General features: G+C 42.1%; 1 protein-coding gene and 1 long non-coding RNA gene across 5 annotated transcripts in view; one reads left to right on the forward strand and one right to left on the reverse strand.

Annotated features, from left to right (window-relative positions):
* Nucleotides 1-1,980: 1,980 nt before the first annotated feature.
* Nucleotides 1,981-9,238, reverse strand: LOC138175118 (uncharacterized). Its single transcript, XR_011171884.1, has 3 exons — nt 8,769-9,238; nt 6,428-6,613; nt 1,981-5,743 (listed from the first exon to the last, which is right to left on the reverse strand). It is a non-coding gene; the product is annotated as an uncharacterized lncRNA (long non-coding RNA).
* A 1,287-nt stretch (nt 9,239-10,525) lies between these two features.
* The window catches only part of GAB1 (GRB2 associated binding protein 1), a 206,960-nt gene continuing 200,974 nt past the window's right edge, over nt 10,526-16,511 (forward strand). For all 4 annotated transcript variants that reach the window (XM_069105437.1, XM_069105438.1, XM_069105439.1 and 1 more), the window contains exon 1: nt 10,526-10,664. In XM_069105437.1, the coding sequence (XP_068961538.1) occupies nt 10,593-10,664 (72 nt within the window). In that variant the 5' untranslated portion in view covers nt 10,526-10,592. The remainder of the gene's footprint in view (nt 10,665-16,511) is intronic.

A 16,511-nucleotide genomic window follows, 5' to 3' on the forward strand; every position in this document is an offset into this window, starting at 1 on the left:
TATATCCATGTATTCTCCTTCTGAGGTTAAAGAAAGTACCCACAGACAGGAGCAGGAGAAGAACTCCTAAAAAGCACTTCTCTCTCCTGTCCTGGGTAAATGTTTAAAAATTTAACCTAAGGCTGTAAGATAACAGCAGTTACTTCAGAGGTGGAGGGATCCAAATCGGCTTCCCCTCCTAAACTTTTGGAGTTCGGGACTGAACATAAGTCCCTGCTGTTTTTTGTGGGCCAGGGACTTGGTCCTTGAGGCTGTTTCCTGAATTTTTAAATCTACATTCTGAAGCCCAATGAAAGCCCTTATGACATTTGGGGCATTTTGATTTTGGTCATAATTCACTATTACTGCTTCCCACTGGACATTCCCTTTTGAAATGACCCACTTTGCCACATTTATAACAATTCTTATTTTGCCTCTTCCTGGCTGCTTGTGCTTCTGCTATAATTTGTGCTTGAAAGACCATAGACTTTACCTCCATAGATTTTCTAATTAATTGATCCAAGGAGGCATCAGCAGGAAGTGCCAAAAAAGCTTTCTTATGATCTAAATTGCAATTCTCTCTAGCTATTTGTCTTACAAATTCTTTCAATCCCACAGTACTTCCTAAGGTATGTTCAGCTGCTTGTTGAATTTTTGCCACAAAATCAGGAAATGATTCCTCAGGTCCCTATATGATATTTGTGAAATTTTTTCCTGCTTGACCAGAACTGATTATCTCTTTCCATGCTTGTATGTACAGTCTTGGACAGTACTCTATACCGCCACTGAATAGTCCATTTGTGTGTTGGGCAATGTATTAGGTCCGTCACCCAAAAGCATGGAAATACTGGGTACATTAGGTCCTTCTGCCAACATAAGATCATATAGCTTGCTATGATATTTTTCCTTATAATTGGCATATATATATATATATATATATATAATAGTAGTCCCCTGGGGTTAGGCATATTTTAGCTGTTTGCCTCCAATCATATGGTATCCAAGCTGTGGCTGCTAAATTTTCCAATAATGATACATTATAAGAAGCTGTTGTCCCATACTCCTGTACAGCCTTTTTTTATCTCCTTAAGATCTTTTATATTCAATTTTTGCCATGTTCTATTGTGCCGGGTATCTACTATAACAGGGTATGCCAACAAATTGCAGCCTTTAAATCCCATTTCTCTTAATGTCTGTCCTTCCTCTTTCACAAGTTTTTGAAAAGGTATATATAATTCTGAAACTACAGTGGGACTGCCATTAGGCTTCTCAGCCTTTTCCATTCCCCATAGGGATTTATAGGGCAGGCTTGGGCTGAGGTTAAGAGGTTTGGTATTTTCTAGGGGTCTTTTCCCACAAATTTAGGGGGTGGAGCTCTTCACTTTCACTCATGACACTCAATATTTCTTTAAGACCTGTTTTGTCTGCTAGGCATATTTTAATGACATTATAAATTGCAAATATGGAACCAGAGTCACTCTCCTGTCCATTCTCCTTAAAGTAATTAACTAAAGCTTCTCCCACTGCTTCCCAATCAGGTCCTCTGATCTCAGAGCCACTAGGGAACCATGGGGCTGCCTGATAGTCTATTTTAAAAATTTTTTTTCAGAATCTGTTTCTTAACTGAAATCCCTTTCTTGCACACTATAAGTTGTAATATTCTCAGATCTTTTCCTTCATCTTTTAAACCCTCCACTAAGCTTCTTCCCACACTATGTCTCTGTGAGCTCTGATTATGAAAAATCGAGCGCTCCCACTAATGCCCTTCTAGAGCCTTCCCCTTACCTTGAAAGAAATCTGTTGTCCCTAGGATTTCATGCAGGCCTGCTTCCTGCTGGCATATCCTGGGAGTCCCTTGCTAGAGACTCAATCAGCAGTCCTGAAGCCCCAGGTTGTGGGCGCCACTTACTGTGGCCAGTGCAGTTGGTGGGCTAGCCAGTGGTGAGAATAAGAGTGGTGAGAATGGAGACAGGGGTGTAATCAATAGTCTGTTTATTACAAGACCATTTCATACAGAGCCAAAGATGCAAGGAGCTCACAGAGTTTTTATGCCTCCCAAGGAGAATGTACACACCCCCAAAGAATGCAGACAATGTAGAAAGATCCTACATCTAAAAAAATGCAAATAATGTAGAAGGAGCCTCCCTTAATCCTGTTTACTATTTACCCTTGCTTAAGGTTAGTTACTTATTAGGGTGTTACTCTAGGACCATATCCATAGGCATAAACAAAAAAGATTACAAGCTCTCTTGCTATCTGCCCGGTAACCTTTGCAGATAACTGTATAGGTCAGGGGAATATACCTAGTGAGGTCAAGGGACCCCAAAATGTTCCCTTCATAATACATCCTCTTGCTTGTCTGCCCTGTAGCCTTTCAGATAATAATATAGGGAAGGGGAACATTTCATTATCGAAGCTGAGAAACTTCTGAAAGTTTGCTACAGTAGTGAAGATGCAGAAATTAAAGGGGTGTCTGGAAAGGAACAAATTATGGTATGTGAATGTAATGGAATATTAATACACCATAACAAATGTCAAAAGGGATGGTTTCAGAAAAATCTGGGAAGCTGGATGAATTGACACAGAGCAAAGTGAGTGGAACTAAGAGATAAACCTAGGGTAATCAAAAGAAAAAAAAGGAAAGAATTAAAAAATGAGTCACTGAAGCATTTAAATATATATACATAAGAGAAGAGAGTATAAGAACACAGACAAGCAGGATAGCTTTGAAAATCACACACTGAATTTATTATATATTTTTAAAGAAAAGCAAATGTACTTAAGAGAGATTCAGTTTAATACACAATTTTCTTTTTCTGTTCTACTACATATATAGAAATAGTCATTTTATTTGGTGATTAAGTTAAGAATAAAGATAAATAATAATAATAAAAAGCAAAAAATACCTTCTATATGTCAAGAGTACCAATCCCTTGACAATTCACTAGTTCTTCCCAGGGTAGGAAGAAAACAATTCTTGTCTCCTTCAAACTACATCTTTTAGATGTTTCCAGGTTCTTTCCTAAAAGATCACTAAACAAAGAATATTTTTTTAATACTTTAGAGGCCCTATGATCTAATTAGTGTATTTTCTCTATCTTGCATCTTCATATATTGTCCCTGTTTTCCTCTAGAGATCCACTATGAAGGATCCCACCCAAAATGTACCCTAGGAAATTACTTTATAGTATTTATATATGATTTATAAGATTAAGAGTAGACTAGAGGGGGGTGGCTAGGTGGCATAATGAATAGAGCACCAGCCCTGGAGTCAGGAGGACCTGAGTTCAAATGTGACCTCAGACACTTAACATTTACTAGCTGTGTGACCTCAGGCAAGTGGCTTAACCCCAATTGCCCTCCAAAAAAAATAGAAAAAAAAAGTAGACTAGAGGCTAGCAAACCAACAATTCATACCTTGAAATGTAGTTACTACCAGTAGTAGAGATGTAATATATATACATGACATGTTGTTTCCAGTTTCATGATTCCTTTTCTCTGTAACAATTGGTGACAAATCTGAGAGACGTGATTGAGTCTAACTCTCTAGACTATATTCAAGTCTAACTCTTTTATGGAGAGAAGGGAGGGTCAGCCTCCCTGTAAATTTGGAAATATCATAATTTTAAGACATTTCTGAGCACTAAATTTAAAATTCATGGGAAAGTACTAATGTTTTGAAATCTGGAGACATTTTAGGATACTCATGTAAAAGTTACATGCAAATGTCAAATTTTAATTTTTTTAAAGAAATGTATTAGTAGTAACTGTCCCTCCTCCTCCTCCTCCCCCCTCCCCCCACACTCTATACCTTGAAAAGGTACACTGGATTTAAAGTCAGACCAGGATTGTAATTCAATATCTTCCTCTGTACTGTCTGTGACATTGTGAAATTCATTTAACTTCTAGCTTTCAATTTCCTCATTGGTAAAATAAGATGATTGGACCAAATGAACTCTAAGGTCCCTTCAGTCTCTCCTGATTCACTAGGTTCTCTCAGACACTACACATACTTTTACTGTTATCTTTCAGAGCCAAATGGCATGTTGCAAAAAAAAAAAAAACAGAGCTGTTTGAAGACAAGTTTTGACTGTCATTTCATGAGGGACTTCACTTGCATATGGAACCAGGCACAATATATTTTTAAATTGGATCTATGTGGATATATGAGGGGCAGCTAGGTGGTACAGTAGATAGTGCTGAGCCTAGAGTCAGGAAGACCTGAGTTTAAAACCGACCATAGCCACTCACGAGCTCTGTGACCATGGGCAAGTCTCTTCACCTTTTTTGCCTGAGTTTCCTCCTCTAGAAGAAAATGGCAAACCACTCCAGTATATTTGCCAAGAAAACCCCAAATGGGGTCACCTAGAGTCAGACACAACTGAAATGACTGAACAAAAGATATATGAGGGGGTTGTTGAGAAGACAAAGAAAGAAGGTCAACTGAAATTTCTTTCTTTTTTATAACTGTCAAGCATTATTTTATAAAGAAACATTATAAAGAGAACTTTATGCGTGAGCCTAGAGAGAGAAATTAAGATGAGCAAGGGGGAAGCTAAAAAAACTTTTCTTGTCATAGTTGGAGAAAGCACAGAGGATGGAAAGGTCTCCTTTCTTGAGGAAGCCATTTAACTTTTGTCTTGATAAGAGGATGAAAATTATTCTTGAGAAGACCTTAAGTGGTGTATCTCCAGTTAAACTAAATGTTGAAATTCTGTTTCTAGAAGTAAGGAGAAGTCATCTGCAGGTATACTGTTGGTTAGCTATAATGCTGGCTATGATTGCTCTCACAGGTAAAATGGTGTAAATAATTATCTAGTTTGTTTGATCACTGTTAATAAATTTTATATCCAATTATTTTGATGTTTATTTAATTGTAGAAGGTTAAGGGATTTAATATATGGAAGCACATGAGTAACTTTTATTCAGAAAGGTTTTCTCAGTTTATTAAAAAATAATATTTGATGAACTGATAGGGATTTTGAGTTTAGTTGACTGATTCAGAGTTATATTGAAATTTTATTAAGATGGAAACATAGAAACATAACCCTGGACTACCTAGACCTCAGAATGATCAACTTAACTATGGGAACTACTCAAGTAGCAGAGTAAGTATGATTTACTTGGAAACTGGTTGACCTGTATAATCCTATTATAAATGAGGGGCTCTCCACTATACTTTGTTATGGTAATGTCTAATAAACTGAATATACCATATAGTTTCATGTTCAATGACCTTATCTTTCAGTCTCTAAAAATGAGACTCTTAAAAAACACATGTGAGTTTGATATATTCTATGCAAGATTAATGCAACAAACACATTGATATTAACTATTTGAAATTAACTAATTCCAATTCCAAATTAATTCCAAGATTAATTCAACAACTATAAAATTACCTACTATTTAAAATTCACTATCCTGGAAGATAGGGATGCAAAACCAAAACTATCCCTGCCCTTGAGGAATAGTTTGTCTGGGGTTGTGGGGAGGGAAGGGTAAGTTAGCCAGTCCACCCACAAGTCAATACAAAATTGAATGCTCCCAATAAGGAAACCAAAAAAAGGGAGATAAATTCCATAATAAAGCTAGCATTGATATAAAACATAAACGGTTGCAAAGTACTATACTTATCTTTATCTATTGACATAAGGCTGGTAATTTGAGGGCAAATTTTGATTGTCATTTCATGAGATGCTTCATTTATCTATGGAATCAGGGACAAGGTAATTTTAAATTTGATCTATGTAGATCTATGAGGAGTCTGTTGAAAAGACAAAGAGAAAGAAGGTGAAGTGAAATTTCTTAATCGGTATAGGTTAAGTAGAAATAAGTAGATAAGTAGAAATAGACATGATATATATATATATTCTCTTATTTGATTCTTATAATGACCCTGGGAAGTAGTAGATACTATTGATATTCCCATTTTAGAGATGAGAAAACTACTAAGAGTGGTTAAGTGAGAATTCAGACTCAGATCTCTTCCTCCCTCTAAGGCTTCTGCTCTCTATCTGCCACAACTATTTAACTGCCTCTCAAACAAATCTTTAGATGTAATGGTTGTGTAGGCTGGAATGAGATTATTTTATTTGGTAACCAGAAAATATTAGGGGATCAACAGCTCATAGTACAGCAGAGGACTAATTTTTTTTTTCATGTTGAAAAGTTCTCTAAAATGCTTTTATACAGTGGGTGTGGTTAATCTCCCCTCCCTTCACAGTGATGGTCCCTGCCCAGGCTCCTCACCCATTTTTTTCTCCAAGTCTGGCCAGATAGACCTTAGTACCTTGCACTAACCACTTGTTCCCAAAGTTTGGGGTAAAAAAGTAACTATACACTGTATATGGACAAGGACAGCCTAGGACAGAAAATGTTTGCATAATTTCAGATTTGGGGATTTATAGTAAGAATCTTTATACACGATTTAAAAATAATTTTGGCTCACCAGCATGGAATCTCAGAGTTGCCAGATCACGGGATTTACAGATGGAAGGGTCCTTAGAGGTCACCTAGTTCAACCCTTCACTTAACAGATGAGGAAATGGAGAGTCAGAGAGGATATGATGTCCAATTAAGCAAATGAAGTAGCTTGTCCAAAATCTCAAAGGTGGTAATTATCAATGTCCTTATTCTGTAGATGAAGAAACAAGCCCAGAAAGACTAAGTGAAAAATATTTATTTTGGGGATCAGTGTAAAAGTCAGAAGATGGGAATTCTAGACTTCTGTTTCTGTCAATAACTGTATGACCTTGGACAAACTGTTAATCCAGGGGTGGGGAATCTTAGGCCTTGAGGCCACATGTAACCTTCTAGGTCCTTGGATGCAGTCTTTTGACTGAGTCCAAGTTTTACAGAACAAATCCTTTCATTAAAAGCATTTGTTCTATGAAGTTTCAATTCAGTCAAAGGGCCACACTTGAGGCCCTAGAAGGCCAACATGTGGCCTGAAGGCTGCAGGCTCCCCAACCCTGTATCCTTACAAGTTTCAGTTTCCTCATCTCTCTCTTCTACTCAATTATAAACTTCTTGTTTTTCATCTTTCATACCCAGCTCTTAGTAGTATTTTGCAGAGAAAACAATCGATGTTCTTTGAAGTGTATGATGATCTATGATAATGACACTCTCTAAGAGTGCCACCTTCAAGAGCCTCCCTCTGATCACCCCAGTTGGTTCAAGCCACTGCCCTCCTTCCACATCATCATATCCTATTTAATATATAAATATAATATGCATGTGCACGTGTATATATGTATGTGTGTATATGTATATACACACACACATACATGGAAATGGCAAACCACTCCAGTATCTTTGCCAAGAAAACCTCAAATGAGGCCACAAAGAGTAGGACAGGACTGAAACAACTGAACTATACACACACACACACAATGTATGTCTAGGCATACACAAACACACATATATACACTTACACACACACACACACACACACACACATATATATATATACACTTTATATAAAAAAATAGGAGGCCTAGCTGACCTCAGAGCTGGGAATTGTTACTGTTGTCATTGTTCACTTCTGGACCCCCTGGACCATAATGTCCATGAGATTTTCTTGGAAAAGGTACTGGAGTGGTTTGCCAGCTCCTTCTCCAGTGGATTAAGGAAAACAGAGACATGAATACATGTATTTAAATCCTATCTCTGATACATGCTGGCTGTGGGACTCTGAATGGTGGACTTGTGTTTCCAAAAGTCACTTAATGAGCAGGCCAGTCATGATCTAGACAACTTCCTATAAATTTCAGAGAAGTTGCCAACCTGCACTGGTAAAGAGAGGTTCCCTATCCCAATGAAATCACAGGTCCAGCGTCTATACTGTTTTTGCTTATCTATGAACATACTTCATTCCCTCAGAATTTAAGCTCCTGGAGGGCAAGGACATTCTCACATTTGTATTCCTAGCATCCAATAAATACTTCTTGATTGAACAAATCTACAATTCTAAATTTTATTCGATGTTTTGTATTTCAAGACCCACAAAATAAATTGGAGAAAGTGTACATTATATGAGCTGGAATTTTCAAAGTCTTTAAAAGCCAGGTTTATGAGTATTAACAACAGGAAAAACAAAACAAAACACCTCATTATTATGAAATGGACTTTAGCACCAAACCGTGAACATTAGGTACAATTCGTTCTTTCAAAAACTTAGGAGTTGGTTCTCAGCCAGTACAAGCAAAGAGAAATGGCAAAAATTGATCACAGAGGTGAATGATCATAAAATATCACCAAAATGATAATAGTTGGCCTTTAATTACCACTTTCAGGCTTACACAGAACTTTACATGCATGATCTCATTGGATCCTTATAACAACCTTCTATGGTAGATGCTACAGGTTATCATTATTTTCATTTTACAGCTGAGGAAACTGGCTCAGAGCTAACTGTCAGGGGCAAGATTTGTACTACAGGTCTCTCCTGATTCCAAAGCATCCATCTTTCTGCCACACACAAAAGCATAATGTAACTCTTATCGTTGCTATGGATTGTTGAACTGAGGTCTCTCTTCCAACTCTAAAATATGATTCTACAGTTAAATCAACAGGAGTTAATTTTTGGTTAAATTTAAATTAGTTTACTCTTTCCCTCCAAAAGCCTTTTTTTTCTTTTTTAAAATTCCCACTATGGCCATAGACTAGGCATCTTATTTTTGTTTGCTGGCCAGGAGCAAGTCTCATTCTTTCTATTCCATCCCTCCCACCTCCACCCAAGGGCAGAGACTTAGAAGCCACTCCAGCCCCCAACAGTTCGGGTAACCTACTCTGGGCCGTTTTGCACATTCTTCCCCAGAGAAAATTCCAAGACTTCCTTTCAACCACATTAAAAAAAAAAAAAAACAAAACACAACGAAACTTGGTTAAATACGCAGTCCAGATAGCAAAACCTGAGATTTCTTATTTCAGCGTCTTCCTTCCCCCAATCCCTCCGCCTCTCTTATCAGCGTTCTTTCTCAGTGAGCGTGCCTGGTTGGGTGCTGGCCTCCAACTTTCAAGGCAAAAAGGAGCTCTCTAGATGTCTCCTTCTGCCCATCGGGGAAATGGGGAGGAAAGGAAATAGACCTCTCGCCATTCCCGGACTACAGATCCCAGAGTGCCTCTCCTCTGGTCTGCTCGGCCCTTGTTGTTGAGCTGAAAGGGCTTTGGCTGAGTTTCAAGGGAAAGTCTTGGCCTCTCAGTCGGGACCTCGAGAGAAACAGCCACCAGGGGCCAAACTTGGGAAAGGGGAGGAGGAAAGAGAGGAAGGAGTGGGAAAAGGCAGGGGGTGGGAGGAAGGAGAGCCAGAAGGGGAGGGGTGGGACTAGGGAGGGGGGGGGGAGTGTGTCCAACCTATCACCAACTCCTAAGCTGGAGCAGGATCTTGGAGAGAAAGTGGAGGGGCGGGGGAAGAAGAGGAAAAAGGAGGGCTAGGTCTGTGGAATCCACTCCCAGGAGGGAAGCGGAGGGAGGAGAGTCTCGCTGCAGCTCCGCTGGGGGCTTGCGGGCCCCCTCCTCACTCTTCTACCTTCTACTGGAGGCGAGAGAAGGGAGAATTTCTTCCTCCAGCCCCTCCCCAGCCCCAGAGCGGTTCTCCCCCAGCCAATCCCCGCTCCAGGGCATTTCGGGGCCCGGAATTCGAACGGTGGAAGTTTGGTGGTTCCCCAGTTCCCAAAGCCCCTGCGCGCATTTAGGGTTGCCTGCCTCCCCGAAGGCCTGGGAAGGAGGAGTAGACTAGGGGCTACCGAGACTGGGAATCCGAGAGGGAGGGAGCTTTTGTGCACGTCAGTGTGTGTGAGCGAGAGAGTGTGTATGTGTGTGTGAGTGTGTATGTGTGTGTAAGTGTGTGCAGTGCAGCCTCTCCAGCAGGGGGTGGAGCGAGTGGGGAGGCCAGGGGCTCCGGCTCCAGGCAGAGTCTCCGGGAGACGCTAGTCACGCAGGGGCGGCTGCCCAGAGCGGGGCGCGCCTGGGGGCTGCAGCTGCAGGCTGGCCGGCCGGGAGCGGGCTCGAGGTCGAGCTCCGGCTCGCTGCTCCCCGAGCGTCCCCCGCGCCCCGGGCAGCGGGACGGGCTCCGCGGCTGGGAGGCGGCGGCGGAGGCGCGGGAGGGGCGGACTCCGTCGGAGCCTCCTTTCAAGTCTGTGTGAGCCGGGAGCAGAGACAGGGGCGGGGGGCGGGGAAGGGAGAAGGAAAGAGGAGGGAGGGAGGGAACGAGAGAAAGAGAGCAGAGCCCAGGAGGGGGAGTGCGCTCCCCGGCCAGCCCCGGCTCATTCCAGAGCCGCTCCTCTCCTCGTCTGCAGGAGAGCCCGCAGAGGCGCCCTCCTTTCCCTCTCTCCTCCCGCCTGCCTGCCCTTCCTCACGGGCCGTCCGAGGAGGCCAGAGCGGCCGTAGGGCGTGCGAGGGTCCGGCCCGCCTGTGCTGCTGCTGGCCGCCCCCGCCCCCCCCCCCCCCCCCCCCCCCCCCCTCCCCCGCCGCGCCGGCGGGGGGGGCCGGGGGGGCCCCCCCCCCCCCCCCCCCCTCCTCTTTCCTTCTCCCTCCCCCGCCCCCCGTCCCCCCCATCCTCGCAAGACTCAGCGGCGGCGACGGCGGCGGAGCTCGGGAGACACTCGCTCACCATGAGCGGCGGCGAAGTGGTTTGCTCGGGATGGCTCCGAAAATCCCCCCCGGAGAAGAAGTTGAAGCGTTACGTAAGTACCGCCCGGGCGCTCTACCTAGAGCGGGTTTCGCACCTCGGCCCTGGCCGCCCCCGGCCAGCCGTCCGTAGGGTGGACGCTCGCCTTCTGTCTCTCCCTCCGCCCTCCTTCCCCGTCCTCCTCCCGGGCCCTCCGGGGGCAGGATCGGCCGCCGACTGTGCGTGCGTGTGAGTGCGCCCAGGGATTTGCCTTAAAATTAGATCCCAAGCTTGGCCGCTTCTGTTGCTTTCCCACCCTCACCCAGGGCCCCCTCCCCCTTCTCTGGCCAGACACAAGCACACACACATTCACAAATTCACATACACACTGACATGCACACACTCTCAAGTGCACATACACACTGGCTCACGCACATGCACACCCTTACTCGGACCTGAGACTTTCTCTAGCAACTTTCCTCCCTCCCCTCTTGAAAACTACGTCATTTACGGGTTAAAGCCCTAAGACCCAAAGCTGTAGGATCTAGACCGGGGAGTTCTCCGGGAGGGGGAAAAAAAAGGCTGTAGTGGGTTTTTTTTTTTTTTTTAATTAATTATCCTTTTTACATGGAGCCGGGAAGAGAAGCACTTCTTTAGAATATGCATCTTGAAGTCTGGTACACACGCATATTATTAGTATGATGATCCCCCACCCCCTCCGCCCCTTTACAGCAAAAAGAATTTGGAATTCACTGTGGATTCTCCCTTACCCCTCTAGCCCCTTTGCTTTTCATCTGTTTCCGTCTCCCCTTTTCTGTTTTTCTGCTGGATTCTCCCCCGCCCCCCCCCCCCCCCCCCACACCCCTCCCTGCTCTTGCCGGGTGGAGAGGAAGGAGGGAGGACGGGGAATCTTAGGGGGATAGGATCTAGGAATTGCATTTTAGAAGTACAAGCGACTGATTATTTCTGTAGGACCCTTCGTTTGCGGAACAGAAATGCAGAATCGAGGTGACATTGGAATTTGGGTTTTTTTTTTTTGTTTGTTTGTTTTGTTTTTGCAAGGAAATCGATGGTGGTTTGCTGAGAGACCGATTGATTAATTTCCTCACCCGGGAAAGGACTGTGTTTAGGGCGCCTCTGATGTGCTGTCAAGTCTCGTAGAAGAGGGACTGCTGATGTCAGAAGCGAGATCACTGAAGGGCTTCTTTCCCTGGGTGCCAGAGTCGATTAAAAACAGTATCCATGTAATTGATACAAGGAGCTGTTTCTTCACTGAACCTTTAGAGCTATTGGAAAAACAGTTCCTTGAAAGAATCAGCTTGACTTAACTGAGATTTTCGTCCTTCTCTGGGAGTTCCAGGATCTTGCTTCCTGGAGCCTTTTTTTTTTTTTTTTAACAGATTGATGTCTTTACCACAGCTTTCTGAAAAGGAAAGGGATGACACTTTTGTCTTGGCCACATGTTTTTCTTATAAAAATGTTCCCATACGGTTTTTTTTACTGGTTCTCAGAGATGAGAACTTTTTGTGTTGGACACCTGTGCCTCCTGGTAGATGTTTGTCTTTTTTTATGATTAAAGGATAGGATTTTAGCTAAAGTTACTGTTTTCTCAACTTCTCCAAGTTCTCCTCAGTGAGTTTCTGGTTTACTGCCTTCCAGAATTGTATTTGTTAATGAGAATTAATTATTGCTTTAAAAAGGCACGATACCACAAATTCCACCCAATCAGCATAGTCTTACCTTTTCTTTCTCCATTTTTGTCTGATTGCTTTCATCTAAAACTTAGAGAGTTGAAAGGTCATTTTTATAGGCAATTATAAAATTTAGAGCTGGAAGGGACTTTAGAGATCCTTTAATTGAGCCTGTCATCAGGTAGACTTGGAATAGTAAATATGAGAGCTCCTTTGAGCTAGGGAGACCTTGATTCTAGCCCGGCCTCAGATACATAACTGGCTTGTGACTCTGGGCCACTTGCCACCACTCTGTAGACCTGTGGTATCAAACTTAAAAATGTAAAGATCTCTGGCAGTCACATATTGACTTAGAAAACACATGTTAACATTATTTATAGGCAGGTAGGTACCTGGTCTGAAGTCAGGAAGACCTGAGTTCAAATGTGGCCTCAGACACTTATTGCTGTGTGACCCTGAGCTTAACCTTGTTTGCCTCAGTTTCCTCACGTGTAAAATGATCCAGGGAAGGAAATGGCAAACCATTTCAGTACCTCTGCCAAGAAAACCCCAGATGGAGTTACAAAGAGTCAGATGAGACTGAAAATGATTTTGTATTGTATTTTTATTTATTTTGTTAAATATTTCCCAATTACATTTTAATCTGGTTTGCACACACTAGGCAACCACATACCTCCTATTGGACACTTCTGCCCTAGACAACTGCTTAAGACCGTAAAATGCAAAAAAGTTGTTGACCTGAATTGGCAGAGGGAGTTTGCTATACCCATGAAATTACAGTTCTAGGTCCTATCCACTCCCTCTTACAGATGGAGAAACTGAGGCCTGGAGAATGATATTGGTAGTACATTCCAGAGATAGGAGGTAGTGTAAAGAACAGCCCATGTCATCAAGTTAGCTGTGGCCTGACTTTCTTAAACAGTTTGGATGAAAGAAGCGGATTCACAGAAACAGTTACTGTCTATAGGAGTTTAAATCACTGCTTTGCTTGTCTGGTTAACATGTGTGGCCATCTTAAAATGTGCATTATACTAGCTGGGGTCCCTTGAGGCCAGAGTGCATAGTAGAGAATAAATGGTTCTGGTCTCTAGGGGGTTAGTTTAATACATTATGAACCAGGGGAGATATTTGAAGCCCTTACATGTAGCCTTGTATTTGCAGGCCTTTGCATTAATTCATTCAAATGTGCTGAAAATAATCCCATAAAATAGGACAAATTTTGTTTAGTTTTTGTATGGACCTGTGATTTCATCTGCAAAGGGAACTTCTAATATGAAACTTTCTTGGTCTGTAATTTATAATGTTAAAAATTGCCTGGGATCTAGGAAATAAGGCACTGGGGTATAGATGTCCATCTTGCCCTACTAGAAAGTTGGGGGGAATGGGAGAGGATATAAGAGAGAACAGATTGGGGTAAGAGGTATTCAGTAGGCTTGATATATTGGGGTGGGGTAGGGGAAAGATGGGGAGAAAATTTGTAACTCAAAATCTTGTGGAAATGAATGTTGAAAACTAAAAATAAAAAAAAAATAAAAGATTTTCAAACTCCACTGAAGTCAAAGATTTTCAAAAAAAGAAATAAAAGAAATTGCCTGGGAGCCTGAAAGAGGAGAATTGACATGACCGTCCTCTTTAGGCTAATATTCGTTAGAATCAGGACTGGAACCTGACTCCGTTGCTGACATTCCAAGAGGAAGAGAGGGGGGGAGGGACAGCATTTCACGAAAAGATAGAGATGGAAAATGGGGTCATCTGTGTGAGCACCAGCAGGAAGTCCAGTTTCTCTGGACTTGTCAGTGAAAAAACTTTTATTAAGCACCATTTATCCATGTGCCAGGTATTGTGCTAAGTGCTTGGAATACAAAGGCAAGACAGATGCCTTATGTTCTCTAGGTCTAGATCGGATCTTGCAACTTAGTGGGGGATGAGGCTAGAAGGGAGAATGGGCTTTAAATGCAGAATAGAGAAGTTTGTATTTGATTTAGAGGTAATAGGTATCCTTTGAAATTTGAGGAGGGATGTGGTGGGGTCAGACTTGTGCTTTAGGAATGCTACTATGGAAACCATGGAGAATGGATTCTTGAGTGCGGGGAGACTTGAAGAAGGGAGCCTAATTAGGAGCTCATTTGCAATAGCCTGCTCAAGAGAGAGTGAGGGTCCAACGGAGGGTGGTGTCGAGATGAATGGAGAGAAGGGGTTAGCAGCAATAGATGCTGTGGGGTGGAATCCACAAGACTTGGCAATTGATTAGAAGTGTGGAGTGAGGGAGAGTGAATAATGGATTCCTCCTTTGTTCCTCTCATACACTATATGTCTTGTAGTTTTATTAGTTTGTTATATCCTTACAGATAGAGGTTGTCTTGTTTTTTATCATAGTATGTTTATTGGAAGGGAAAGGAGGTTGAATTGGTGTTACTTGGTTAGGGATTTATCAAACAAGAGCTTGATCCCAGACCTTTTGATAGACAACTGCTATTGACACCATGTTATGTTGCCTCTGTAGTGATTGAGTAAGTGAGGGCAAATTCTTCAAGATCATATACACATGAACATAGGAAAGGAATGGCGTAGATCCAATAAGTAATCATAATAATCTACATTCACATAGTGCTGAGGCAGCCAGTGGTTCAGTGGATAGAGCGCTGGGCCTAGAGTCTGGAAGACCCAAGTTCAAATCTAAAACTCAGATACTAGTTGTGTGATCCTGGGCCAATCACTTAACTTCTTGCCTCATTTTCTTCAACTATAAAACTAGGATAATAACAGTGCCTACCAGCTAGGTGAGGATCAAATGAGAGAATTGTTAAAAGCACTTATCACAATGCCTGAAATAATAGGTGCTTAATAAATACTTAGTCCTTTGCCCTTTTAGAGTTTGCAAAGCACTTTGCATTTATTATTGAGTTTGAATCTTAAAATAAACCTGTGAGTTAAACACAACAGATAACAAGCCTCATTTTACACATGGAGGTCATAGAGGTTAAGTAACTTACCTGCTCATGGTCATCAGATCCAAAGCCAGCCCTGTATTCACTATGCTGTGATGCCTGAAGTGTTTCTTGAATGTAGAGCTTCAGGCTTCTTGGTTGTAGGATGCAATAGAGTAGAGGTTCCTTGTCCTCAGGTAAGTCACAGTTTTAGACAAGAGAGAAAAATTGCTGGATATGGTAAAATATAACACAGGTCAGTATATATTTATGCCAGTATGATTTGTACACACCAGAATTCAATGTGACATATTTTTGGAGAGAATATTATGTTCAAGGCAGTAAGTATAGCATTGTCTTTTCATGTTTCATTTCATATTCCTCCCCCCCTCCCCACAGAGTCTCTACTGACTGAACCATTAGTGGGACCTGGTTTTCACATTCTAACAAATGTCAGCTGTCTTTAGTCATGTAGCTACAACATCATTTTAATCTGAGAGACCCCAGATTTGAATTTTACAACTAGAAGGGAAAGAGAGCTTTGGAGTTGACTGAAATATTTGGGGGAAAGCTTCGCCTAGAAGGAATGTTCAGTTTTATATTGAGACTGGGAAGGGATGTCAAGAAGACAGGGGCAGAAATGAAGGTTGGAGACACTGGTCAAGAAGGTCCCATGACAATCTAATATCATAGAATAAGCAATGGACTTTGGACACCCTTGGATTTCATTTCCAGCTCTCTTACACTTATTGGTTCTAACCTTGGCAGGACAAATTACTTTGCTTTTCTGGGCCTCATTTTCCTCATCATGGGGATAATTAATATTTGTGGGGCAGCTAAGTTGTGCTGTGGACAGTGCTGGGCTTCGAGTCAGGAAGACTCACTTTTCTGAGTTCAAATGTGACCTCAGACACTTACTATCTGTGTGACCCTAGGAAAGTCACTTAACCCTGTTTCCCTCAGTTTCCTCATCTTTAAAATGAGCTGGAGGAGGAAATGGCAAACCATGTCAGTATTTTTGTCAAGAAAATTCCAAATGGAGTCACAAAGCAACTGAGTAACAACCACAATACAACCTAACTCCGTCTCTGGGGGGAAATATTTTGTCACCTTTTATGGTCAATTGAAATGCCATTTACCCTTAAGGAACAACCTCTATAAAAACATTGGGGGAGTGAAAGGATATTAAGTAGGAATTGAGGGAGATGGGTAGATAAGGAGGTGGGTTATGACTAAGTGTCAAGTGTGGCAGCAGACAACAATGGTCTGTGACTTAGATAAATCCAAGAGCCTTGACCGAGCTAG

Source organism: Petaurus breviceps, unplaced genomic scaffold (genome assembly GCF_028583685.1).
Source record: "Petaurus breviceps papuanus isolate PSGF00001 unplaced genomic scaffold, PetGlider_PUasm1.0 76, whole genome shotgun sequence".
In the NCBI taxonomy this organism is placed as follows: domain Eukaryota; kingdom Metazoa; phylum Chordata; class Mammalia; order Diprotodontia; family Petauridae; genus Petaurus; species Petaurus breviceps.